This window comes from Phocoena phocoena, chromosome 15, assembly GCF_963924675.1.
Source record: "Phocoena phocoena chromosome 15, mPhoPho1.1, whole genome shotgun sequence".
NCBI lineage: Eukaryota > Metazoa > Chordata > Mammalia > Artiodactyla > Phocoenidae > Phocoena > Phocoena phocoena.
The window spans coordinates 504,256-530,245 of record NC_089233.1 but is presented as its reverse complement, the minus strand read 5'-3'; the positions used below and the strand labels follow the sequence as shown (position 1 = coordinate 530,245).

At 55.3% G+C, this 25,990-nt stretch overlaps 1 protein-coding gene across 2 annotated transcripts in view; it reads left to right on the top strand.

The window, feature by feature from the left end:
* Window positions 1–25,990, top strand: part of ADAP1 (ArfGAP with dual PH domains 1) — a 61,845-nt gene that overhangs the window by 10,784 nt on the left and 25,071 nt on the right. For both annotated transcript variants that reach the window (XM_065892026.1, XM_065892025.1), the window contains exon 2: window positions 16,993–17,123. In XM_065892026.1, the coding sequence (XP_065748098.1) occupies window positions 16,993–17,123 (131 nt within the window). The remainder of the gene's footprint in view (window positions 1–16,992; window positions 17,124–25,990) is intronic.

Genomic DNA, 25,990 nt, shown 5'->3' with positions numbered 1-25,990 from the left:
CCTTGGCAACCACAAGTCTGTTCTCTACGCCTGTGAGTCTGTTTCTGTTTTGTAGATATGTTCTTTTGTGTCATATTTTAGATTCCACATGTCAGTGATGTCATATGGTATTTGTCTTTCTCTTTCTGACTTACTTCACTTAGTATGATCATCTCTAGGTCCATCCCACTTTCATTTCTGATTTTAGTATTTTGAATCTTCTCTCTTTTCTTAGTCCATCTAGTTGAATTTTTGTCAATTTTGTTGATCTTTTTGGACAACCAACATTTGGCTTCATTTATTTTCTCTATTGTTTTTCTGTTCTCTATTTCACTTATCTCTGCTCTAATCTTTATTTCTTTCTTCTTTCCTCTGGCTTTGGGTTTAGTTCTTCTTTTCCTAGTTCTTTACATTGTAAAGTTAGGTTACTGATTTGAGATCTTTCTTTTTTTTTTTTAATGTCTGCATTTATAGCCATAAATTTCCCCCTTAGCACCGCTTCTGCTGCATCTCATAAGCTTTAGTATGTTGTGTTTTTGTTTTCATTCATCTCTAAGTATTTTCTAATTTCCACCATGATTTCTTCTTAGATCCATTGGTTGTTTAAAGAGTGTTGTTAAATTTCCACAAAATCGTGAATTTTACAGTTTTCTTTGTTATCGATTTCTAACTTCATCCCGTGGTGGTTAGAAAAGATACTTTGTATGATATCTATCCTTTAAAATCTATTGAGACTTAATGTGTGCCCTGAGGTATGGTCTATCCTGCCAAATGTCCCATGTGCACTTGTGAGAACGCGTGTGCTGCTGTCAGGTGGAGGGTTCTCTGTGTGTCTGTTAGGTCTAGTTGGCTTATTGTGTTAAGTCCTCTGTTTCCTTACTTCTGTCTGGTTCTTCTGTCCATTATTGAGAGTAGAATATTGAAATCTTCAACTGTTACTGTAGAATTGCCTATTTTCCCCTTCAAGTTGTCAATTTTTGCTTCATGTATCTTGATGGTGTGTCATTAGCTATGTAAATATTCATAATTGTTATATCTTCTGGCTGTATTGAAACTTTATGAATATATAATGCCTTTCTTTGTTTCTTGTAGCCTTTTTTGATTTAAAGTCTGTTTTGTGTAGCCACTCTTCCTCTAACTTGTTTACTGTTTGCATGGAATATCTTTTTCTATCCTTTTAGTTTCAACCTGTTTGTGATTTTGGATCTCAAGTGAGTCTCCTGGAGAAAGGATACAGCTGGATGATGTGTTTTTCACCATTCTGGCAATCTCTGTCTTTTGATTGGGAGTTTAATACATTTACATTTACAGTAGTTACTGATAAGGAGGGACTCACTTCTGTCATTGTGCTATTTGTTTTCTATGCCCTGTAGATTTTTTTGTCCCTTATTTCCTGCATTCCTGTCATATTTTGTTTATTTTTTTAGTGAAATATTTAATTTTTTTCTTAATTTCTTTTTGTGTGTATTCTATAACTGTTTTCTTTGTGGTTACCATGGGAATTACATTTAACATTCTAAAGTTATAGCATTCTAATTTGAATTTATAGCAGCTTAACTTTAATAACCTACAAAACCTCTGCTTTTTTATAGCTCTGTCTCCACCTCTTTCAGTTGTTGATGTCGCAGAATGATATCTTTATACATTGTGTGCCCTAAAACATAAACTACTAATTATTTTAAATGCACTATCTCCTAAAGTATGTAAAAAACAAGGTTTGGAGTCACAACCCAGAGTTACAGTAATGCCAGCTTTAACATTAGTGTTTTTTCCTTTAAAAGTATTCGTCTCGGGCTTCCCTGGTGGCGCAGTGGTTGGGAGTCCGCCTGCCGATGCAGGGGACACGGGTTCGTGCCCCGGTCTGGGAGGATCCCACATGCCGCGGGGCGGCTGGGCCCGTGAGCCATGGCCGCTGAGCCTGCGCGTCCGGAGCCTGTCCTCCGCGGCGGGAGAAAGTATTCGTCTCTTAAATCATGTAGATAACAAAAAGTTACGAACCATTGTTACAGCAATACTGGCTTGTATAATAGCCCACATATTTACCTTTATTGAGATCTTTGTTTCTCCACATGGCTTTGAGGTACCATCTAGTGTTCCTTCATTTCACCTACAGGACTCCCTGAGCATTTCTTGCAGGTAGTCCTAGTGGTCACGAACTCCCTCAGCTCTTGTTTATCTGGGAGTGTCCTCATTTCCCCCTTACTTTTTTTTTTTTTTGGCCACACTGCATGACTTGTGGGATCTTAGTTCCCCAACCAGGGATTGAACCTAGGCCCTTGGCAGTGAGAGCGCGGAGTCCTAACCTCCGAACTACCAGGGAATTCTCTCCCCGTTACTTTTGAAGGACAGTTTTGCTTGGATAGAGTCTTCTTTGTTAAGAGGTCCCCCCCATGCCTTGAGCACTTTGAATATATTGGCTGTCTTTTGCCTCCAACATTTCTGATGAGAAGTCTGCTCGTTATCTATTCGAGGATCCCTTGTATGTGACAGGTTGCTTCTCTTTTGATGCTTTCAAGATTCTTTGTGTTTTGAAAGTTTGGTTATAATGTTTCTCAGTTTGGGCCTCTTTGAGTTCATCTTCCTTGTAGTTTGTTGAGCTTCTTGGATGTTTATATTCATGTCTTTCATCAAATTTGTGAAGTTTTCAGTGAGTATTTCTTCATATATTTTCTCTGCATGTTTCTTTCTCTGCCTTTTCTCCTTCTGGGACTCCCATAATGCATATGTTGCTCTGTTTCGTCATGTCCCACAGGTTCTTTAGGCACTGCTCACTTTTATTCAATCTTTTTTCTTTCTCCCCCCCAGCCTCAATAATTTCTATTCTCGTATCTTCACATTCACTGATTCTTTCTTCTGCCTGCTCGTATCTGCCTTTGAATCTCTCTAGTGAGTTTTTCATTTCAGCTGTACTTTTAGCTCCAGGTTTTTTGTCTGTTTGTTTATTTCTTTTTAGCTTCCTATCACTTTGTCGATATTTCTACTTTGTTTATATTAATGCACTGTTTTCTTGACTTTCTCTGCATATTCCTGTTGTTCTTTGAGCATAGTTAAGGCTGTGCTATAAAATGTCTAGTATATTTGCCATTAAGTCTTTTTCAGGGACACATTCTGTTTAATTATTTTTCCCTTTGGATAGGCCATACTCTCCTGTTTCTTTGTGTGCCTTGTGTTTTTTTGTTGAACACTGGGCATTTGAATCTAATAATATGGTGCCTCTGGAAATCAGATTCTGCCCCTTCCGCAGGGTTTGCTATTATTTTGTAGTTGTTTTTTTCCCCTGGCTGTTATAGGCTGTGTCTGTGCTGTGGATCAGCCTGAGGAGGTGAATTTAATGTCTTCTCAGGTCTTTTCTAAGCCTTTCTCTGGTCATGCGTGGTCACTTTCTAGTTTTCCTCATATATGCAGTTGTTTCTGAATGTCCTAGTCTTTGACGAGTGGCTCCCAAAAGGGGGAAAGCACAAATGAAGGGGGAAAGCTGGTGCTGGCCCTTTAAGTCTTTGGGAGGTCTTGAGATGCAGGGGGAGGGGCTGCAGCGAAGACTGCCTCCCCCTTTTTCTGCGCGCTGTGGTCAGAAGCAGCAATCAGAGCGCAGATCACGGACGTTTGAGGGACAGGGTCCTTCTTCGCCCTGGCTCCTGCGAACTGAGTGCCAGCTGCACCTAGGACACGTGCAGCGGCCTGCTGTGCTCAGAGCTGAAGCTGAGCAGAATGAACTGCAGTTTATGTCCACGTTCTCCCCTGGAGATTGTAAGACTTCAGCAGGCTCTGGGGTTCGGAAATCGGTACGTCAGTACCGTCGTTTTCCGGGGGGGAGAGAGGTTTCTGGTGCTTCCTACCCGGCCATCTTTCCAGAATCTTCTCCGGGATGGCCACTCCATCCAGGCCCAGAGGTGGACAGCCGTGAGCCAGTCTCACCTGGCCCCCGACCCTGGTCCGCGGCATCCTGCCACTTTGCAGAGGTGGCTCGTGGCTGCGCGGCTCTGCCCACGGACCCGGAGGCCTGTGAGGGCCAAGCCTTCAGTCGGCCGCCCACCCCGGACTCCAGCGCGGGTGCCCCCTCGCTCCATCCCACGCGTGTGCAGGAGTGCCTCGTCCTGTGCCGTCGCCCGGGCTGTCTGCTCACGTGTCTGCATTCTGTGGGGAAGACGGATGACGAGCAAGTGACCCCGTGCGGAGGCGGGACAGGCAGACCGTGCAGTGCAGTGGTGAGCACTGCTGGCTGCCCATCAAGAACGGGCAGGGACGGTGACGGGCCGCCTGGGGCCTGCATTGTGGAAACGCGCTGGGCCTGCGGGAATCTGGAGGAAGAGCATTCTGGACGCTCGGAGCAGCTGCCCAGATGCTGGGTCCAGGCCTGGCCTCTTTAGGGAGCTGGAGGTGGGGGGTTGACTGCAGGGAGGCTCTGGGCCAGCAGGGGAAGCGTGGGGTCACCTTGTGCGAGGGTCGCCTCGTCTAATGACGGGTTTGGGGTGGGTTTGGTGGGGAGCAGCCCGATCCACATTTTGGGGTCCCGGGGAGGGCAGGTGGAGGACAGGTGCGGGCACTGGGCACTCCCTGCTGGAGCCGCACCAGCAGAGGAGATGGTGAGGGAGCCCCGGGGAGGGTGGAGACCCCCGTGAAGACAGCTGTTAATAAATGGGAGGGGACGCCCGCGTGCGAAGGGGTCAGAGAAGAGAGCAAACTGGACTGAGCCCTGGCGGAGCAGCTCAGGGGTTGCTGGCTGACGGGGTGGGATGGTGGGAGCCGGCGGCAGTGCCCGGAGTCACCCTGTGAAAGGAGCCGAGACCTCCGTGGACACAGGCAGGACCGGGAGCACAGGAGGCGGCGGGGGCACCTCTGTCCCCGGCGTGAGGTGGAGGGGTGGGCGGGGAGGAGAGGGTGAAGCAGCGTCTCTGATGCGGGAAGCCCCGGGAAGGGGGGCCCTGGCCACATGCCCTTGGATGTCCCCGTGATGCATGGTCCTGGGTCAACCTGCGCACCTGTACGCGGCCGGGCCCTTCCCTGCGCGTGGGGCGCCCCCGGGCGAGACCTTGGTGGGTGAGAGGCGGCCCGCGTCGTGCAGCAGGGGGAGGGTGGTGGAGACTCGGGGTCTGTGCCCTTGAGGTGCAGGGCAGGTGGGTCGGAACAGGGTCCCTGAGTGGGAGCGGCGGCCTCTGTGGTGACAGGGTGAGGGTGTGGCCCTGGGTGCGGCTGGGGTCTGGGTGGGGGTCACTGGGAGGAGGGTGTTACTGGGATGTGATGAGGGGACGGGTGGGTAAGCACGGGCACCAGGGTCATCCGGGGTCCCCCGGGGGGCGTGGCTCTTCCGGAAGCGGGTGGGCCCGCCAGCTGCTGTGGCCCCGGCCGGACAGAAGCCTAGAGGCCGGTGTGTCCAGAGCAGGAGGCATGAGCTCAGAGGGGCCCTGACCGGGGGCGCAGGCAGGGCCTCAGAGCGGGACGGAGGGCCCGAGGCGCGGAAGCGAGATGGAAGCAGGTGGGCTGCTAGGATGCTCACGAACCCTCCGGGCTAGAGGTGACGGTGGTGTGGTGGGAAATGATCGAGTCCCGGATGCCTTGTGGAGTCTGGGGAGCAGGGCTTGCTGGCAAACGGGGCGTGGGGGTGAAGGGCGGGGGTGGGCCAAGGGCGCCCCGGCTTTGGGCCGAGGCTGAAGGAAGGGTGAGGTGCCGTCGCCGGCTGGGGCCGGCCTGGGGAGGTGGGCTGGGCACCAGGGGCTGGTTTAGAGGCCGCGACAGACCTGGAGTGGAGGCGCGAGCCTGGCGCCCGGACGGCCCTGGGGGAAGGAGGGCAGAGGTAGAGACCGGGGAGGGGGGAAATAGCCAGAGGGGTGTCACTGTTTGGGTGTAACTGTTTCCCTTTCTCTTTTTCTTGATTGAGGGGAAATTCACACAGCATAAAATTGGCCATTAAAAGTGAACAATTCAGTGGCATTTAGAACATCCCCAGGTTGTGTGACCATCACCTCCGTCTAGCTCAAAGTACAGTTTTCACAGCCAAGAGACCAGATGAGATGCCGGGAGGGTGCCTGGCGGGGAGGGGTACGCACGCGGCCTGGAAGGCAGGAGGACCCCTGGGAGGCAGGCGGCCTGGCCAGAGGCTGCCTGGTCCAGGAAGAATGGGGTCAGTGCCACGGAGGCCAGAGGGGTCTGCGATGGGGGTGGTGGAGTGGTGGGGATGAGAGGGATGGGGGGCGTCTGGAAGGCTCCTCGGGGCCAAGAGAGGGACTTTGGCAGTGTGCGTGGTGCTGGCCGGAGTGATGGAAGAGCTGGGGAAGGACGGTGCGGGAGAGAAGAGGGAACTAGGCCAGGCAGGTGGGGAGGGCTCAGGAGAGGAGGCTGAGCGAGGCTGGGTCCCGTGCTTGCCTCTCAGTGGACTGGGCACTGGGGCCGGGAGAGAGGAGAAGGTGTGAACCACAGGTATTCACTGAGCGCCTGCTGTATACAGGGTGCCGGCTTTGGTGATGGGAACCACCAGGCACAGAAGCCAATTGCCTGCCCTCCCGGAGCTTCGATTCCAGCGGGAGACAGAGGATAAACACAGCCCAGGCTGCACTGTGTGTTGGGAAGCGCCAACAGTGGAAACGGGGCGTGGGACCCGGATTGAGGCGAAGGGCGGGTGCTGTGCGTGTGGGGAGGGCCCGGCCCCAGCAGATGAGTAACTGTGATGGGCGGTGGGCACAGGCTGTGGGCCCCTAGGCGGCCACTGGGCCTTCTGTCCAGAGGCAGTTGCCTGGCTGTGCCCACCAGGACTCGGCCCTCCTCTGCCTTGTGGGGGTCGAGGTCCCTGGAGCCGGGCCACAGGGTTCGGCCAGACCCACCGTGCCATTGACAGGTCCCGCTGCACACCCTCCTCCCCCTGCTGGGCCTTGGCCGAGGGACACACCTGCTCTTGCTGGCTCAGCCCCAGGACATGTCTCACCTGGCCTCGGTCGGGCTCCCGGAGACGGAAATAGTCAGGGGGCTGAGTCACTGAGTGCCCTAGGAGAAAGCCGGGCAGAGCCGGGGCAGAGGGAGGGCAGAAGACGGGAGAGGAGCCGGGCGGAAGCTGGCGGCCTGGAGCAGCCTGCTGGGCGGCAGGTCCCGTCACCCTGATTCAGAGAGGGTGCGGCAGGAGCCTGGAGAAGCACAGAGCAGCCCCGGCACTTGAGGGGCCGGGGCAGGAGTGCACATGGAGACTCAGGCCTGGCCCCTCTCCCGCCCCCTCTTATTGCAGGGCCCCATGCGCTCCACCCACACAAGCCCATGCCCTTGGTCACCCCGTGGCCCGGGCCATTGGGCAAGGAATCCCTGAGTCCTGGGTGCTCTGAAGTAGACAGAGGGGCAGGGCAGGCTCTGGACGGCTCGGCGGCCCCTTGCCCCGCAGGGACGGGGTGCAGCCAGAGTGGAGCCCGGACCAGGGGTGGGGCCCTCCTGCCCGGGACTAAGGGGGTCCTGGTGCTGGGGTACCCCTACCAGCTCTCCTCCCACCGTGGGCCCCCTCCCACCCCAGGGGCTCCGAGCTCAGGAGTGTGGGGCTTTCGCATATACACGGACACCCCAGCCCTGTGCCTGTCTCCTGGCCCTGATGGGGAAGGGGGGCTTGTGCAGATGGGGTGGACCTGGCTGTTCCCCAGCGGCTTGGGAGGGAAGCCTGCGGGAACAGCCTGTCCACTAGGAAAGCTGAAGGTCACCCACCCCCTTCCTTGGGGACCTCCTGCCAGCCATTATCCAGCCCCTCATCGCCCCCGCTGCACGCGTGCACATGCGCCCACCCCAGAGGTCCTTGGCCTCAGGGTCGCATCCCCAGTGGACGGGCCGGGGCGGCCCTCCTGCCCGAGATTGTGCCGAGAGGCTTTTGTCGGAAGGAGGGAGGGGCTGGCATCAAGTGAATTACCGATTAGCTGAAGTGCAGGCACAGCGCAGGGAGAGTTAATCCATTAATCGACCAGAGGGACACACAGGAGACTGTCCTGGAGCTGCCTGCAGGGCCACGGCGAGGGGCCCGCACACCCCACTGGTCTCCATGTACTGCTTTGGGGGCTTTGGGGGGCGGTCACTCTGCCTGACCCCAGGGACCTTAAACTGTTTCTCAGAGTCACCCCCAGAACTCGCCTCCCAGGGTCTGAATACTTCCTTAAAGTAGGGGCTCTTGATTGGAAAGCCCTCCCAGGGCCCAAAGGCCTGGCGCCCAGGGGTGCCGTTCCTGGCATGTGCTGCTTGACCGGCCCTCCGGGGACGGTGAGTCCTGAGAGCAGCAGGTGGTCTGTGGGCTGGGCCGGCAGGCCCTGGACTGGTGCCCTTCTCACTGCCTTTAGGATTTTTGCAGCAATTTGCAGGGGCAGAGGACAGACAAGCACTCAGCCCAGCCACGGGTGACCCGTGTGTCGGGGGCACTGCAGGCCCACTGTGCGCTGGGCAGGCGGGGAGCAGCCGGTGCCTCCCCCGAGCAGAGGCAGGCCTCTCCTCTCCCGGTGGCCTTGCCATGGTGCCGCGCGTGACGGCAGGGTTGGGGGGACTCCCCCAGGCCGGGACTATGGGCTTCCCAAACTGCGGTGCGCAGGCTGGGCTTGGGGTCAGGACGCCTCCTGCTTCAAACCTGTTTCAAACCATCTTCTCGCCTTTCCCCGCCAGCCCCTGAGGGAGCCCCAGGAGGGGGCAGCGGGGTAGTCACCTCCCGAGATGATGGACAGGCTTCCTCACCAGCCTGGATGCTGGGCTGGGGCTCCCGTGGGCGCCGGCCACCCGTACACATCCTCGCGCCCACCTTCTTTGAACCAGGAAGGTGGTTCCAGGGTGGAGGGTGGGAGACATGTGCCTGCCCTCTGATCCCAGCTTTGCCGCTGTGTGACCTCAGACACCATCCGACCCTCTCTGGGCATTTTTTGCCTTATTGTGTAGAACTGGACTAACGGCAGGACACAGCCTCAGAGGGAGTGGAGAGGAGCGGCAAGGTAACATGGTTGGTCATTGCGCCGTGAGTGTGATGAGGCCGTAGAGCTGTTACAGCGGCTGAAGGGACCAGCAGGAGGCCGGGCGGCAGGCGCTGAGTCCCGAGGACACTGTTGCAGGTGTGAGGATCTGCAGGACGCCCAGGACAGACCAGGCCTCTGGATCGGCCCATGTGGCCCCCGGGTGCCAGCTGGACGCCACTCTGGGGGACGCACCCCTCGAGAGGAAGCAGGTGCCTGCCTGCCCTTCAGGGCAGGACGCAGGGGGCGGAAGCCCTGACTTTGCTGCTTCTCCAGTCTGTTGGGACAGGTCCGGGGTTGTAGACACATCTTTCTTAAATTCACTTTTATTGAGGTGTGACGTACAGAGGATAAAACGCACCCCTTTGGAATATGGGAGAAGTATCCGCCGTCACCCCACAAGCCCCCGCGGGTCCTGCGCAGTCAGCCCTGCTTCCTTGATGACGTAAGATGGGGAGCATCCTCCTTGTGCTTATTTGCCGTCTTCCAACACGTGTTTGTTAAAACCTTTTGCCTATTTTTGTAATTGGGTTGTTTTATTACTGAGTTTGAATAGTTTTTTTTTTTTTTGCGGTACGCGGGCCTCTCACTGTTGTGGCCTCTCCCGTTGCGGAGCACGGGCTCCGGACGCGCAGGCTCAGCGGCCATGGCTCACGGGCCCAGCCGCTCCGCGGCACGTGGGATCTTCCCGGACCGGGGCACGAACCTGCGTCCCCTGCATCGGCAGGCGGACTCTCAGCCACTGCACCACCAGGGAAGCCCTGAATAGTTCTTTATATGCTTTGGACACAAACCTTTTATCAGATATATGATTTGCAAAATTTCTCCCAGTGTGACTTGCCTTTTCATTCCCTTGACTAGTGCCTTTCAAAGAGCAGATTTTTTAAAAATTCTGATAAAGCAATGTATCTTTCTTTAAAAAATGGGTTCTGCTTTTAGTGTTATAGCTAAAGTCTTTGCCTAACCCAAGGTCACAAATATTTTTCTCCTCTTTTCCTTTGGAAGCTTTATGGTTTCAGGTTTTACATTTGGTGCTCTGATGCATTTTGAATTACTTTTTATATATGGCGGGAGGTTTGGATTGGAGTCTAACATTTGCAGATGATACCTGTTTCAGCTCCATTTGTTGAAAGATTATTCTTTCTCCACTGAACTGCCCGTACACCTTTGTCAGTAATTGGTTGTCCACACATGTGTGGCCTATTTCTGGACCCTCTATTCTGTTCCGTTGATCTATTTGTTTTTATTGCTGATACCAACACCATCTTGATAACTGTGGCTTTGCAATAAATTCTAAAACCTTCATCTTTGTTCTTTTTCAAAGTTGTTTTGGCTCTTCTAGGTCCGCTGCATTTACATACGGATTTTAGAATCAGCTTGTTAATTTCTGCTCTAAAAATCCTGCTGGAATTCTGGTTGGGATTGCATTGAATCTATGGATTAATTTGAGAGAGTTTACATCTTAACAATATAGAGTGTTCCAACCCATGAAAGTAGCATCTCTCACCACATATTTGGGTCTTTAATTTTTTCAGCAATATTTTGTAGTTTTCAGCGTACTGTTTTGCATATCTGGTCATATCTACCCCTAAGTATTTAATATTTTTGTGCTATTGTAAATGGTATTCAGAATTTTTAAATTGTGGTAAAATACATGTAACATAATATTTGCCGTTTTACTCTTTTAAGGGTATAGCTCAGTGGCATTAAGAACATTCACATTGCTGTTCAACTCTCTCCAGAATGTAATTGTATTTTTAAATGTCCAGTTTCTGACTGCTTGTTGCTGGTTTATAGAAATACGACTGACTTTTGTATATTTCTCTTGTATCCTGCAACCCCGTGGGTTAGTTCTAGTACTGTTTGTGTAGACTCCAGCAGATTTTCTATATGGATAAACGTGTTGTCTCTGCATAGACCCATTTTACTTCTTCCTTTCCAACCTGGATGCTTTTTATTTATCTTTATTGCCTCACTGCACTGACCAGAACCTCTAGTGTAGTGAGTGTAGTGTTTATGTTTGTTTGTGTTAAATTTTTTAATAGCTTTATTGAGATATAATTTATATACCATACAATTCACCCATTTGAAGTGAACAATTCAGTGGTTTTTAGTGTACTCACAGGGTTGGGCTACTGTCACCACAGTCGATTTAAAAACATTTTCATTATTCCAAAAAGAAATGCTATCTCTCCCCATTCTTCACATCTCCCCAACCCTAGACGTCCGCTGTTCCCTCCAGGGTAATGTTGGATAGAAGTGAATAGAGCAGATATTCCTGTCTAGTTCCCCGTCTTAGCGGGGAAGCACTCAGCCTTTCTCCATTGAGTATGATGTCAGCTGTAGGTATTTCACAGATGCCCCTTATCTAGTTAGGGAAGTTCCCCTCTATTCCTAGTTTTCTGAGGAGTTTTATCAGGGTGTTACATTTCGTCAAGTGCTTTTTCTGCATCTGTTGAGACGATCTTATGGCTTTTCTTTCTTAATCTGCAAATATGGTGAATCACACCGATTGATTTTCAGATTTTACGCCAGCCTTGCATTCTTGGTATGAACCCTTGTTGGTTGCAGTCTTTGTACTTTTTACATATTGTCGGATGTGCGAATTTTTATGGACATATTTTCATTTCTCTTGGGTAAATACTGAGGAGTAGAATTGCGGGGTGATAGGAGAGATATATGTTTAATTATGTAAGCAACTGCAAACCGTTTTCCAAGGTGGGTTGAACCAATTTATCCTCCTGCCGGCAGTGTCTGAGAACCCCGTGCTCTGCACTGTCATCCATACCGGCTGGTACCAGTCTCGTGAATTTTACCCTTTCTAGTGAATGTGTGACAGTGTCTTATCACCATAGCTTTTTATTCTTTTTTTTTTTTTTTTTTTTTTTTTTTTTGCGGTTCGCGGGCCTCTCACTGCCGTGGCCTCTCCCGTTGCGGAGCACAGGCTCCGGACACGCAGGCTCAGCGGCCGTGGCTCACGGGCCCAGCCGCTCCGCGGCATGTGGGATCTTCCCGGACCGGGGCACGAACCCGCCTCCCCTGCATCGGCAGGCGGACTCTCAACCACTGCGCCACCAGGGAAGCCCCCACCATAGCTTTTTAAAAAGGCACCAACTTCCTGCTCTTCAAGTGACAACTTTCTGTTGCCCCTGCCCCCAGCACCTGATTTCGCCGTGTCTTGTCTTCTTACTGTTATATGAAAGGCTTAGGGTCTCCGTTCCTTAATTTTAAACTTCTGTGAGCCCTCTTTGGAAGGAGGCCGCCCAGGTTGTATCTGTGGGCACACACATGTGCACACCCTCACACACACAGTGGGCGGGCGGGCGGGGATCAGTGCGTCCCGCTGCCGGTCGCATGACACTGGGCAAGTGTGTAGCCTCTCCTTGAACTTTGGTATCTGTGATCAGAGATGGACGGTGTGGGCCGTGGCCTCGAGGCATCAGTTCTACTCACCTGCTTCCTTGGGCTGCTCTCTGCGTCACACCTATTTTTCTCTCTAGAGCAGAGCTTGGCAGATGTAAAGGGCCAGATAGTGACTGTTTTAGGCTTTGTGGACCACACGTTCTCTGTGACAACCACTCAGCTCTGTCCCTGCGCCACAGAAGCAACCATGAGCACAATGTAAATGATGGGCATGGCTGAGCGCCCATGGTTTGTAGAACTTTACGAGACCAGGCCCGAGGGCCGCCGTTTGCCAATCCAGTCCCTGCTAAAGTGTCCTGTAAACAGGGCTTCCGGGATAGGGGACAGACAGCCTCCTGCTGGAGCCTGTGTGAGAGGATGGGGGCGCGTGGGCACCGGTCCTGGCCCCGCGGCAGGGCTGGATCTTCTGGTGGCCCTTGTTCAGCCAATCTCAGAATTTTCGCTTCAGTAGACAAAGGCTGTGAGGGGGCCCGGAGCCAAGGTCCACGCTCAGAGCAGAACCCAGCAGCATCACCGAGCTGTGCACAGGGGGTCTCCCCTGCACCAGGGCCCTCCCGGGGGCTCATTTCACCCATCACCCTAGCAAGTGGCTGCCATCGTCCCAGCACACAGAGGAAGAGGGTGAAGCCCGGAGCGGTGCCGCCTGCCCCGGGCCCTGGGAGGACGGAGCACGGCGGGTGAGGGTGGGACCGCCCTCCGGGACCTCACTTCAGTCTTTCTCCACAACCCCTGGGACACTGCCGCTCCCTGCAGCGCGTTCTTCCCCGGAAGCCGCGGTGCCTGCCCGGCGCGCCCTCACCCCGCCGGCACACGTCTGTTGATGCGGATCCCGGGCGCTGGGACTTAGGCCCTCAGGATGCCATAGAGGACGGGCAGGTAGACTCCCTGCTAAACAGACAGCCCCACGTCTCTGGGACCTGACTTGTCCTCACAGCAGTCCCCTCGGCGGTGTCCGTCCCCCCCCCATCCGGGCCTCTGTCCTCCGGGCAGTGACTCAGGGGCCCGGCTCTTCCCCCCGCCCCGGCCCCCGAGTCCCCCGTCAGCCCAGGATGGGCCCGGAGCACGGTGTGGGGGGTGTGTGGCTGCCGGCCGGGCCTGGGGGCACGTGGGTCCCCCTGCTCACGCTTCACTGGCCAGACTCGGGTCCCGCGGCCACGCCGAGCTGCAGGCGAGGCCTGGAAGTGTCGGCGCCGTGACCCCACGGAGGGGCAGACGCTGGTGAGCCGGCAGGTGCTGGGGGCCGGGCCAGGGTGGGCCGAGCTGGAGCAGCCCCTGGAACCCCCAGGACAAGCGGTGCGGCTGGACCAGCCGGGCTGTGGTGGCCGCCGGGCAGGGAACCTCTGTGCCCAGAACTGTGCTGTCAGTGGCCTCGGGACACACAGCCTGGAATGGCGGAGTGGGGGGCACCCGGCGTTTGGCAGGCGGGTATGACAGGGCTGCGGGGCTCAGCCGGGAGTCCTCTGGGGTCCCGGTGAGCGGCCAGGTGCCAGGAGCTCGGGCAAGGGTGCCACAGCCCCTCCCCCTGCCCTGGTTCAGTTTTCTAGCAGTCCTGTCCCCGTCCCCATTGCAAATGGGTTCCTGCACCACGGGACATGCAGCGGCCACCCCGCTCGGGCCCCGGGTGCCTGTCTTCTCCGTTCACTTGCTCTCGGACCTGCTAGCTTTCCGTCCGGATTTCCTCACTTCCGCAGAGGGGGCACCGCTGCTGGACCCGGCAGGGGGTGGGGGAACATAGCTGCACTGGGTGAGCCGCGGGGCGGGCTGGGCTGGGGCCTGGCAGGGGGACCCCGGGTGGGTGCTCTCCTGGGTCCTCTTTGCAGCAGCCAAGTGGTTTCTTGAAAGTGACACACGTGGGGAAGCACGTCCTGAAGGTAAAGGGCTGATGTAGCACGTCAGTTCCTGCAGACGCACGTTTTCCGCCGCCCCACGAGCTAGTGAAAACTGGTCACGAGTGGGGGCCTTCTGTCCAGGAGCCCTTGGGCTGGAGGTCTTCTGGGGCTCCCTGGCCCCCAGTGTTTCCTTCCGCCCCCTCCCCAGAGGCTCAGAGCTGGGGCATGCGGCCTCCTCCCTACCCAAGCCCCCCGTGCCCACCCACCAGGGTCCTCACACACCCGTGCACCCCAGTACATCGGGGGCCCGACTTGTGGCCGCTGCCAAGCCCTTGCCACCAGAGTACCTCCCCAGGTCACATTCAGGGCAGTGGGGTGGTGGCCTCTCCCTGGCATCCCCCCAGCGGTCACCCTGGGGCAGTGGGAGGGAGCTTGCAGGCCCCCCACCCACGTACGTTCCGGGGGCCGAGACAGCCCGTGGTGAACAGGGACCTAAGTGCCAGGACGGGCCGACGCCGGGGAGAGAGAGGTGTCGCGAGGGGTGCATGGGGCCTGGCCGTGGTCGGGGAGGCCAGGGGGGGACGTGTGAGCTGGGGCGGGGGTGCCGGGGCAGAGGAGAGGTCCCCAAGGCTCCACCCAGAGAGTTGACGTGATGAGTGTCTGTGTGCCCAGTGGACAGAGGCTTGGCCGGGGGGACGCAGGGCAGCAGGGCGCGAGGCTGGGAGTCAGGAGGATGGAGGGGCCCCTCCGCTCACAGCCCATCTGAGCTGGGGTGAGGCCCGAGGCCCCCGGGTCTCTGGGCTGCCCCAACCCGTGCTGGCCCCGGTTGGGAGCCACTGCTGTCAGCCAGCCCCATGCAGGGGGGAGGCAGGGCAGGGGCCCCCCGGAGGCCTCGGAGCGCCTGCCTCTGCGTCCCTGGGCAGGGCAGCCCCTCCCCCGCCGCCCAGCTGCAGCCAAGCCCCCGACCCCGAGGGCGGCCAGCATCCCTCATTAGGAGGCCGGGCTCGCCGGTGCCCGCAGCGCCCCGTGGAGAGTCTGCCGAGAGGCTGGGGCAGGGGCCCTCGGGATGACACGGCCTTTTGACTCCCGAAGCTCCTCTGTTCCACGTGCCACCTAGACTATGTGTCACGGGCCAGAGACCTACCTCCCTGGCTTCCAGTTTCTTCTGCGAGACCCTAGAGCGGTCATACCCCGTGCGGCCTTGGCACTGGATGGCTGTGAGCTGGGCCGTGAGTGCCAGAACGGGGCTTTTCCTTCCCCAGAGCTCACCTGCCCATCCCGCCAGCTGCCTGGGCCCCTGTGTCTGCGAGCTGACCCTTCATTCCATACGGGCAGGGAGGTGTGTCTGGGGCACGGGGCCCAGGGCCCCGGGCTGGAGGGGTTTGACCCAGGAACCAGAGGTGCCTGCCACCCCTACGGATTCCGCCCCCTGCCACCACACACACACGCACGCTGTGTGGGCCTGTGGCTGGTGTTTGGTCTCTGAGGAGGGCTCTGACCCTCTGGCACCAGGGTGGGTTCTTGGGGGTCCCTAAAGGGAGGTGCAGGGCTGTGTCCTCAGTAGGGTGGGGGGCCTGGGCCAGCCCCCCATGGGTACAGCCACCTCCCAGCCTTCTCTTTCTTCTCTTTATTTTTGGCTGAGTCCGGTCTTCGTTGCGGCACGCGGGCTCTTCGTTGCGGTGCGCCGGCTCCTCTCTAGGTGCGGCATGCAGGTTTTCTCTTCTCTAGTTGTGGCGCACAGGCTCCAGGGTGCGTGGGCTCTGTAGTTGCAGCACGTGTGATCTTAGTTCCCTGACCAGGGATCGACCCCGCGTCCCCTGCATTGTAAGATGCTTTACCACTGGACCACCGGGGAAGTCCCCCAGCCTTGTCTTATCACAGAAGAAAGTGTCCTCCTGACCTAGGGCTGGGGCATCCACGTGCAGATCCCAGCGACCCCCGGGTCTGTGGGCTCCCGGGCCCCTCGGGTGGCAGTGGCCGCAGGGTGGGCTCAGTGCTGTGCTCTGACACGGGCGTGGCGGGTGTTTGCTAGTTTAGGGGCTGGGTGCAGACCAGCCCCCCAGGGGCTCCCAGGGAAGCCTGCTCAAGCTGGTGGCCCTCGGCTGGGAGCCACTGGGCATCTTGATTTAGACCAGTCTGATCCAGAAGCTTCCCTGAGAGACGGGAAGCCTTTACTGGGCGACCTGTCCTCTCCAGAGAAAGCCTCCTCTGTAGGACTCCTTTCCACGGCCCAGCCCCCCACGCGCTTACCACGTGGACGCACAGATGGGGAGGAACTGGGGGCTCGAGTGCCAGCACCCACTTAGCCTCCACCCAACTGAACAAGCATCACGTCCCCCCTGTCTGCGGTGCCGCTGTCCAGTTGGAAAATTTCAAAGCTCTCGAAGTGTGGACACAATTGGGCCTCCACAGCCCCGCCCTAGCCACATTCTGCTTTCTCCGTTGCCTCAGCTGCAGGACGTGACACGTGTCGGCGTGTCCTGGTCACGCCTGCCGGACGGGCGCTGATCATGGGTTCTCATCACGTCGTCCCAGTGTCTCCCCTGCTACTGTGGTCCACTCAGGGTCCCCTCGGTCCCCAGGAGCAGCTAGGATGATGAGGTGGGGCTGCTCCTCTGTGCGAGGGGCAGGGACCCCCACTCTGGGCCCCCAGAGCCTGTGAACCTGGTCTCCTGGCCGGCCTTCCATTGCACAGACGAGACCAAGGCCAGAAAGGGAGGGGGCCTTCCAGCCCTGTGGGCCCTGGTCCAGTGTTCTGTGCCCTCTGGGGGACCCTCGGGGTCAGCGCCCCCTGAGCATCCGGCCTTGTCTTCCAGATCCTGACTGGGCCTCATACACCCTAGGGGTGTTCATCTGTCTGAGCTGCTCTGGAATTCACCGGAACATCCCTCAGGTCAGCAAGGTGAAGTCCGTCCGCCTGGATGCCTGGGACGATGCCCAAGTGGAGGTAAGGCTGGGCAGGGGTGCCAGGTGGGGAGGGGAGGACACAGGCCTGTGCCGTTGCCCTGGGTGACCTCGGCGCCACCCTCTGGGTCATGACACCTCAGAGGTCACTCCATCTCTGGTGCCCCAAGGGGGCCTGGGCTGTCAGGGATTCCAGGCTGCGGGGAGACCATCCACAAGTGTCGGGAGGCCAAGGGGCCAGCAGCTGGACCTCGGCCCTCCTGTGCCGCTGCCCCCGCCCTGTGCATCCAGTCCCAGGACTGCCTCTCCCTGCCTCCCTCTTGCGGCAGCTGCGGAGTGAATGAATGAGCGAGCGAGTGCGGGAGAATACTGATTCCTCTCCGTGGGCAGTTCCTGCTGCTTTGGTCCCGTTTCCCCACACCTGGGGCATTTCTGGTGCTCAGGGAACACAGCATGTGGAGCAGCTGTGCAATGGGACAGGCCCTCTTGTCGTTCGGGTTTCATTGCCATTAACCTTATGGAGAGTCGCAGAAGGTAACGAAAGTCAAGCCCTTCACTGAGCCACCCACCCACCCACACACCCACCCACCCACCCACCCACCCATCTATCCATCCATCCATGCATCCACCCGCCCACCCACCCACCCATCCATCCATCCACGCATCCATCCATCCATCCACACATCCACCCACCCACCCACCCATCCACTCACTCATCCACCCATCCACCCACCCATCCATCCATCCATCCATCCATCCATCCATCCATCCACCCACCCACCCATCCATCCATCCACCCACCCACCCACCCATCCACCCACCCACCCACCCATCCATGCATCCATCCATCCATGCATCCACCCGCCCACCCATCCATCCATCCACCCACTCATCCACCCACCCACGCATCCACCCACCCATGCATCCACCCACCCACCCACCCATCCATCCATCCACCCACCCACCCACCCAGCCACCCATCCACTCACCCATCCACCCACCCACCCATCCACCCACCCACCCACCCATCCATGCATCCATCCATCCATGCATCCACCCGCCCACCCATCCATCCATCCACCCACTCATCCACCCACCCACGCATCCACCCACTCACCCATCCACCCACCCACCCACCCACCCATCCATGCATCCATCCATCCATGCATCCACCCACCCACCCGCCCACCCACCCACTCATCCACCCACGCATCCACCCACCCACGCATCCACCCACCCACCCACTCACCCACCCACCCACCCATCCACTCACCCATCCACCCACCCACCCACCCATCCATGCATCCATCCATCCATGCATCCACCCGCCCACCCATCCACTCACCCACCCACCCATCCATCCATCCACCCACTCATCCACCCACCCACGCATCCACCCACCCACGCATCCACCCACCCAATCACCCACCCACCCATCCACTCACCCACCCACCCATCCACCCACCCACCCACCCACCCACCCATCCATCCATCCACGCATCCATCCACCCACCTACCCGCCCACCCACCCACCCGCCCACGCATCCACCCGCCCACCCACCCATCCACGCATCCACCCGCCCAACCATCCACCCGCCCACCCACCCACTCATCCATCCACCCACTCATCCATCCACCCACCCACCCACCCATCCACCCACCCACCCATCCACCCACCCATCCATCCACCCATCCACCCACCCACCCACCCATCCACTCACTCACCCACCCATCCATCCATCCACCCACCCACCCATCCACTCACCCATCCACCCATCCACTCACCCATCCACCCATCCACTCACCCATCCACCCACCCACCCACCCACGCATCCACCCACCCACGCATCCACCCACCCACGCATCCACCCACCCACCCACCCACCCACCCACCTGACCCGTGTTTATTGTACAATTGCTATGGGGGGCCTGGCGAGTGGCTGGCCCCTGGAGAAGGCCTTAGAGAGGGGGACACGCAGGTTGCTGGTGGGCAGGGGGTGGTGACTTGGGCCGAGGTGGCAGGCAGGGCCCCCCAGCCTGACTGAAGGTGAGAGCAGGGCACAGCCTGGGGTAGTGAGTTCCAGACAGAGGGCTGTGGCTGTGGAGGCTGCCCGGGTGGGGCCTGACCCCTGACGGAGGCTGCGGGGAGATGTGTGGGAGCCGAGGGGCAGGCCCCCTAAGTCCTCAAATTTGACTCCAGGGTCAGGGGGTCGGGGGCGTGGTGACCGTGCCCACCCAGCGAGAGGAGGAGTTCCCTGGCCGGTGGCTGCCTCAGGGCTGGGGATCCAGGCTCGGTGCTCCCTGTGTGCTCCCCCCTGCTTCCGGGAGTAGCAGTTTGCTGCTGTCCATGCAGCCTTGGTGGCAGCAGCCTCCCCAGAGCTTGTTAGAAATGCAGAGTCCCGGGCCTACCCAGGCCTTCCTGCCAAGTCAGTCTGCAGGTAACGAAGCCGCCCTGTGCACGTGGAACATTCACACATGTGGCTGGAGGCACCCTCACCCCAGTGGTCAGACAGTGGAGGCGGAGGCTGCCTTGACGCCCCGCAGGGTGTGATGTCTCGTGAGGAGAGGGAGAGGGTCCTGGACACGGGTGCCACCAGGAAAGCTCTGCTTTCCACCTGCGAACGCTCGTGAGAAGGTCCGAAGAGAGGCCGGGTTGGTGCCAGTGGTGCAGGCGTGGGACGTGGGCGCTGGGAGCTGAGAGGGGCCTTCATCCCCTTTCTGTCGTTTGCCCCTCTTCTCCGCCATTAAAACAGAGGTGACCTCGAGGGGCTGGCAGGGCTTGGCCTGCAGGGTGCTGGACCCCTGCCCCAAGGTGGGGTGGGGCGGTGGGGACGGGGGCCTGCTGGGCCTCCGGGCCCCGGTCCTCCCCTCACTCTGCCCGTGAGTCCTTGGGCTGGTGGTTGGCTGGGGGTCCTGAGCCTGCGTGAGCCAGGCCCGCTCCCAGGAGGGCGGCTGTGATGCGGGGAGCTCGGCCCTGGCTGTGGGCCAGGCGCGCGGGACCCTCGTCCGTGCCTTTTCCTTTTCATGATTTTTCCCCCAAACTTTGTAGTTTTCTGTAGCATCTCCTTTAGAGAAGCTTACTGAAATATAATTCACAAGGCACACAACTCGCTCTTTGAAGCCCAGTTCAGCGGTTTATGGCACAGTCACGGAGTTGAGCAATCGTCACCACAGTTAATTTTAGAACATTTTCATCACTTCAGGAAGCACCCCGAGCCCTCAGCTCCCACCCCTCCCCCAGGGCTAAGCCACCACGCGAGCGCTTCCCCCCCTTTATAAAGGCCCAGTGACACCCACTGTGTGGACGGACCACGGTCACGGGTGGCGGACCCTGGGGCGTTTCCCCGTGTCCATGTGCACAGACTCCGGGGAATGCGGGTGCCCCTGGGACGGCCATGTGTCTCAGGCCGTGGCTGCCCAGCGCACCCCTGCCTGGAGAGTCCCAGTTACCCAGCAGGTTCCTGCGTGCACACAAGGGCGCAGGGGGTCTTCCCACCGTGACCACCGGGCCGGCGGAAGCATCACCTCCTGCGGGGGGGCAGCGACGGGGCTCACATTCCTCGAAGGGGAGTTCAGAGGCTCTGTGACTAGTTTTAAGGATTTTGCCAGTCTCCCCCTCATAGCCACGCCTGTGCCCGCACGTGTGAGAGCGTTCGCCCGCGTTCCTGCCGGCCCCTGTCCCCCAGGACCCGTCTTTGCCGAAAGAGAGGTGAACCCTTGTTCCCAGTAGGGTCTTTTCTCGTCTTGAGTGAGGTGCAGCGTCTTAGGAGACATTTCAGAGCCATCTGTGAATTTCCGGGCCCCGGGCCGCTGCTGTGAGCTGCTTCCGTTTTCTCGGGGGTTTTTACGTAGGAGGGCTGCAGCCCTCAGAGACGGTAGGTGAAGGCGTTTTTCTCAAGGGTGTCTTTTGACTCTGCTCATGGTGGTTTTTGCAGTGGAAACGTTTTTACTTTGAAGTAATCACATTTATCCACCTTGCCTTTTGTGGTTGTAGGGTTTACAGCACACTTGGATAGGCTGCCCTACCCTCAGGTTATTTTTACTCACAACAGTCTGATTTCTGCCATTCACACACCATACACCTCACCCTTTTAAAGTGTACAATTCAGTAGTTTTCATGAATCCTCAGGGCTGTGCAACCATTGCCACGATCTAATTTCAGAATATTTTCATATCCCCAGATAAGCCTGTACCCACTAGCCGCCACTCCCCAGCACTCTCCCCACCCCAGCTCCTCCTGAGAGCAGGACCTCTGCTTTCTGTCTTGATGGGTTTGCCTGATCCGGACGCTTCGAGTCGGTGGAATCACACCACGTGCGGCTCCTGTGTCCTCTTTCACTGAGCACCATGTCGTCAAGGTTCATCTACGTCATCGAGGTGGCTGCACTTCATTGCTTTTTATGGCCGAGGTCATTTCCATCGCATGGAAACCACATCTTGTTGATCCGTTCCCCAGCTGATTGACACCTGGGTTGTCTCGTTTTTCCAGCTCTTCTGAACAATGCTGCTCAGAACATTTCTGTGCTTTCAGTCCTCTCAGAAGGGAGTGGCACTGCCGGGCCTTACGGTGGCTCTGTGTTTAATGTTTGGGGATCTGCCAGGCTTTTCCCAGCACAGCTGCCCATGCCCACCAATGATCCATGTGGATTCCAGTTTCTCTGCGTCTTCTCCAGCATCCATTGCCATCTGTCTGACTTCAGCCGTCCTGCTGGGTGCATGGCGGGGTCTTGTGGTTTTGGTTCCCATTTCCCTAATGTGAGTAACGTTGAGCATCGTTTCATGTGCTTCTTGGCCATTTGTGTGTCTTCTTTTTTTTTTTTTTTAATAAATTTATTTATTTAGGGCTGCGTTGGGTCTTCATTGCTGCACGCGGGCTCCCTCTAGCTGCGGCGAACGGGGGCTACTCTTCATTGTGGTGCGCAGGCTTCTCATCGTGGTGGTTTCCCTTGTTGTGGAGCACGGGCTCTAGGCGCGCGGGCTTCAGTAGTTGTGGCACGTGGGCTCTGTAGTTGTGGCTCACGGGTTCTAGAGCGCAGGCTCAGTAGCTGTGGCTCACGGGCCCAGCCGCTCCACGGCATGTGGGATCCTCCCGGACCGGGGATAGAACCCGTGTCCCCTGCATTGGCAGGCAGACTCTTAACCACTGCACCACCAAGGAAGTCCCTTTTTGTGTATCTTCTTTGGAGAAATGTCTATTCAAATCCTCTGCCTGTTTTAAAAATGGGTTGTCTGTTTATTATTGAGTTAGGTGATTTTATTATTGAGTTCTTTATGTATTCTGGACACAAATCCCTCATCAGATTTAGCATTTGCAAGTAGTTCTTCTCATCCTGTTGATTGTATTTTAACTTTACTTAAAAATTTTTTTTTTTTTTTGCGGTGCGCGGGCCTCTCACTGTTGTGGCCTCTCCCGTTGCGGAGCACAGGCTCCGGACGCGCAAGCCCAGCGGCCATGGCTCACGGGCCCAGCCGCTCCACGGCATGTGGGATCCTCCCGGACCGGGGCATGAACCCACGTCCCCTGCGTCAGCAGGCGGACTCTCAACCACTGTGCCACCAGGGAAGCCCTAAAATATTTTTAAAATGCAAAAAGTGCAGTTTGTATTCTTAAGGAGCTATGTAATTTTTTCAATTACTGAGGTGAAATTCATGTAACATAAAATTCATTTTAAAGTGAACAATCAAAGTGGTACATGTATATAATGGAATACTACTCAGCCATAAAAAAGAATGAAATAATGCCATTTACAGCTACATGGATGAACCTAGAGATTATCCTACCAAGCGAAGTAAGTCATAAGGAGAAGGACAAATACCTTATGACATCACTTATATGTGGAATCTGAAATACGACACAAATGAACTTATCTATGAAACAGAAACAGACTCACAGACATAGCGAACAGACTCGTGGTTGCTGGAGGGGAGGGGAGCTGGGGGAGGGAAGTACTGGGAGTTTGGGATGAGCAGATGTAAACTATTATGTATAAATGGATAAACAACAAAGTTCTACTGTACAGCACACAGAACTATATTCAATATCCTGTGATAAACCTAATGGAAAAGAATATGAAAAGAATATACAATATGTGTAACTGAATCACTTTGCTCTACAGCAGAAACTAACACAACGTTGTAAATCAACTATACTTCAATAAAATAATTTTTTTAATAAATTTTATTTTTGGCAGCATTGGGTCTTCATTGATGCGCGCGGGCTTTCTCTAGTTGTGGCCAGCGGGGGCTACTCTTCCTTGTGGTGTGTGGGCTTCTCATTGTGGTGGCTTCTCTTGTTGCGGAGCATGGGCTCCAGGCACACGGACTTCAGTAGTTGTTGCTCGCGGGCTCAGTAGTTGTGGCTCGTGGACTCAGTTGCTCCGTGGCATGTGGGATCTTCCTGGACCAGGGCTCGAACCCGTGTCTCCTGCATTGGCAGGCGGATTCATAACCACTGTGCCACGAGGGAAGTTCTCAATAAAATAAATGTTTAAAAAATGAAGCGAATAATCCAGAGACAGGAACATACAATGGGGGAGAGTCTCTTCTATAAATGGTGTTGGGAAAACTGGACAGCCACATGCAAAAGAATGAAACTTGGACCACTTTGTTACACCGTATATGAAAAGTAAACTCGAAACGGATAAAGACCTAAGTGTAAGACCTGGAACCGTCGATTAAAGACCTAAATATAGGACCTGAAACCATAAACCTTCTAGAAGAGAGCACAGACAGCATATGCTCTTTGACATCCGTCTTAGCAATATCGTTTTGCATCTGTCTCTCAGGCAAGGGACGCAAGAGCAAGAATAAACAAATGGGGCTACAGCAAACTAAAAAGCTTTTGCACAGCGAAGGAAACTGTCAGCAAAATGCAAAAGCCACCTACCAAACGGGAGAAGATATTTGCAAACAATTTAGGCAATAAGGGTTATGACACAAAATATACAAAGAACTCATACAACTCAGTATCAAAAAAAGAAACTGTCCAATTAAAAATGGGCAGAGGACCTGAACATTTTTCCAAAGAAGACATACATATGGCCAATAGGTAGGCACATGCAAAGGCGCTCACTGTCGCTAATTATTAGAGAAATGCAAATGAAAACCGCAGTGAGGTACCACCTCACGCCAGTCAGAATGGCCATCATTAAAAAGTCTACAAGTAATAAATGCTGGACTTCCCTGGTAGCGCAGTGGTTAAGAATCCGCCTGCCAACGGGGGGGACGTGGGTTCAAGCCCTGGTCCGGGAAGATCCCACATGCCGCGGAGCAGCTAAGCCCGTGCGCCACAACTACCGAGCCTGCACTCTAGAGCCTGCAAGCCACAACTACTGAGCTTGTGCTCTAGAGCCTGTGCTCCGCGGCAGGAGAGGCCATCACAGTGAGAAGCCCGCGCACCGCAACAAAGGGTAGCCCCTGCTCGCCACAACTGGAGGGAGCCCACGCGCAGCAGTGAAGACCCAACGCAGCCAAAGATAGATAAATAAGTAAAGTAAATTCATTAAAAAATAATGATAGTAATAAATGCTGGAGAGTATGTAAAGAAAAGGGAACCTTCCTACACTGGTGGTGGGAATGTAAGTTGGTGCAGCCACTACAGAGAACAGTATGGAGGTTCCTCCAAAAATTAAAAATAGAACTACCATATGATCCTGCAATCCCACTCCTGGGTGTTTACTAGAACATTTTTTTTTTTTTTTTACTAGAACATTTTTAATCAAAAAGATACACACACCTCCGTGTTCACTGCAGCGTGATTTACAATAACCGAGATATGGAAGCAACCTACAGATGAATGGATAAGGAAGATGTGGTGTATATATACAATGGAATATTACTCACCCATAAAAAAGCGATATTTTACAATCTGCGACAACACGGATGGACCTAGAGGGTAGTATTATGCTAAGTGAAATCTGTCAGACACAGACAGAGAAGTACTATATGATCTCCCTTACATGTGGCATCTGGGAAACAAAATTAACAAATATTAAAAAACAGAAACAGACTCATAGGTACAGAGAACAAACAGCTGTTGCCAGAGGGAAGGGGGCGGGGGAACAGAAGAAGTAGGTGCAGGATACTCAGTGGCGTGAACATCAGTCATATGGTAAGTAAGTCACGGGATGTAACGTACAGCACAGGGGGCACAGCCAACAATGTTGTAATGACTTTGTCGTCTCGTAACGTGTATAAATGTCGAACCACTATGCCGTACAACTGAAACCAATACTGTATGTCACCTACACTGCAGTAAAAAAATAAATAAGCACATTCACAGTCTTGTTCAACCGTCACCTCTGTCTCGTTCCAGAACATTCCCCTCACCTCAGGGGAGACCCGTCCCCCTTCGTGGCCACTCCCCACCCCGAGACCCCCAGTTGGCTTTTCTGTCTCTGGATTTGCCTGTTCTGGGTGTTTCATACAAAAGCAGTCCTATGCTGTGTGGCATTTCGTGTCCGTTTCTCATGAGCGTCGTGTTTTTAAGGTTCATAAATCTTTTCACTTTCCTGATGGTGTCCTTAGAAACACAAAAGTTTTTAATTTTGATGAAGTTCCATTGATTTTTTTTTCTTTTGTTACTTGTGCTTTCGGTGTCACCTCTAAGAAACCACTCCTAACCCAAAGTCATGAAGATTTCCTTCCATATTTTCCTAAAATTATTTTTTATATCATCCCGTGATTTTCATCTACCTTTGGCCACGCTGCACGGCATGCGGAATCTTAGTTCCCTGACCAGGGGTTGAACTCGTGCCCCCTGCAGTGGAGGCGTGGAGCCTTAACCGCTGGACCGCCAGGGAATTCCCTTCATCTACTATTTGTATTGTCTAACTTTGGAAATTCAGTCTTGAATCCAGTTGGAGTTTACTTTGCTGAAAGGCATACCCCCTTTTCTCCAGTAGTTTCCAG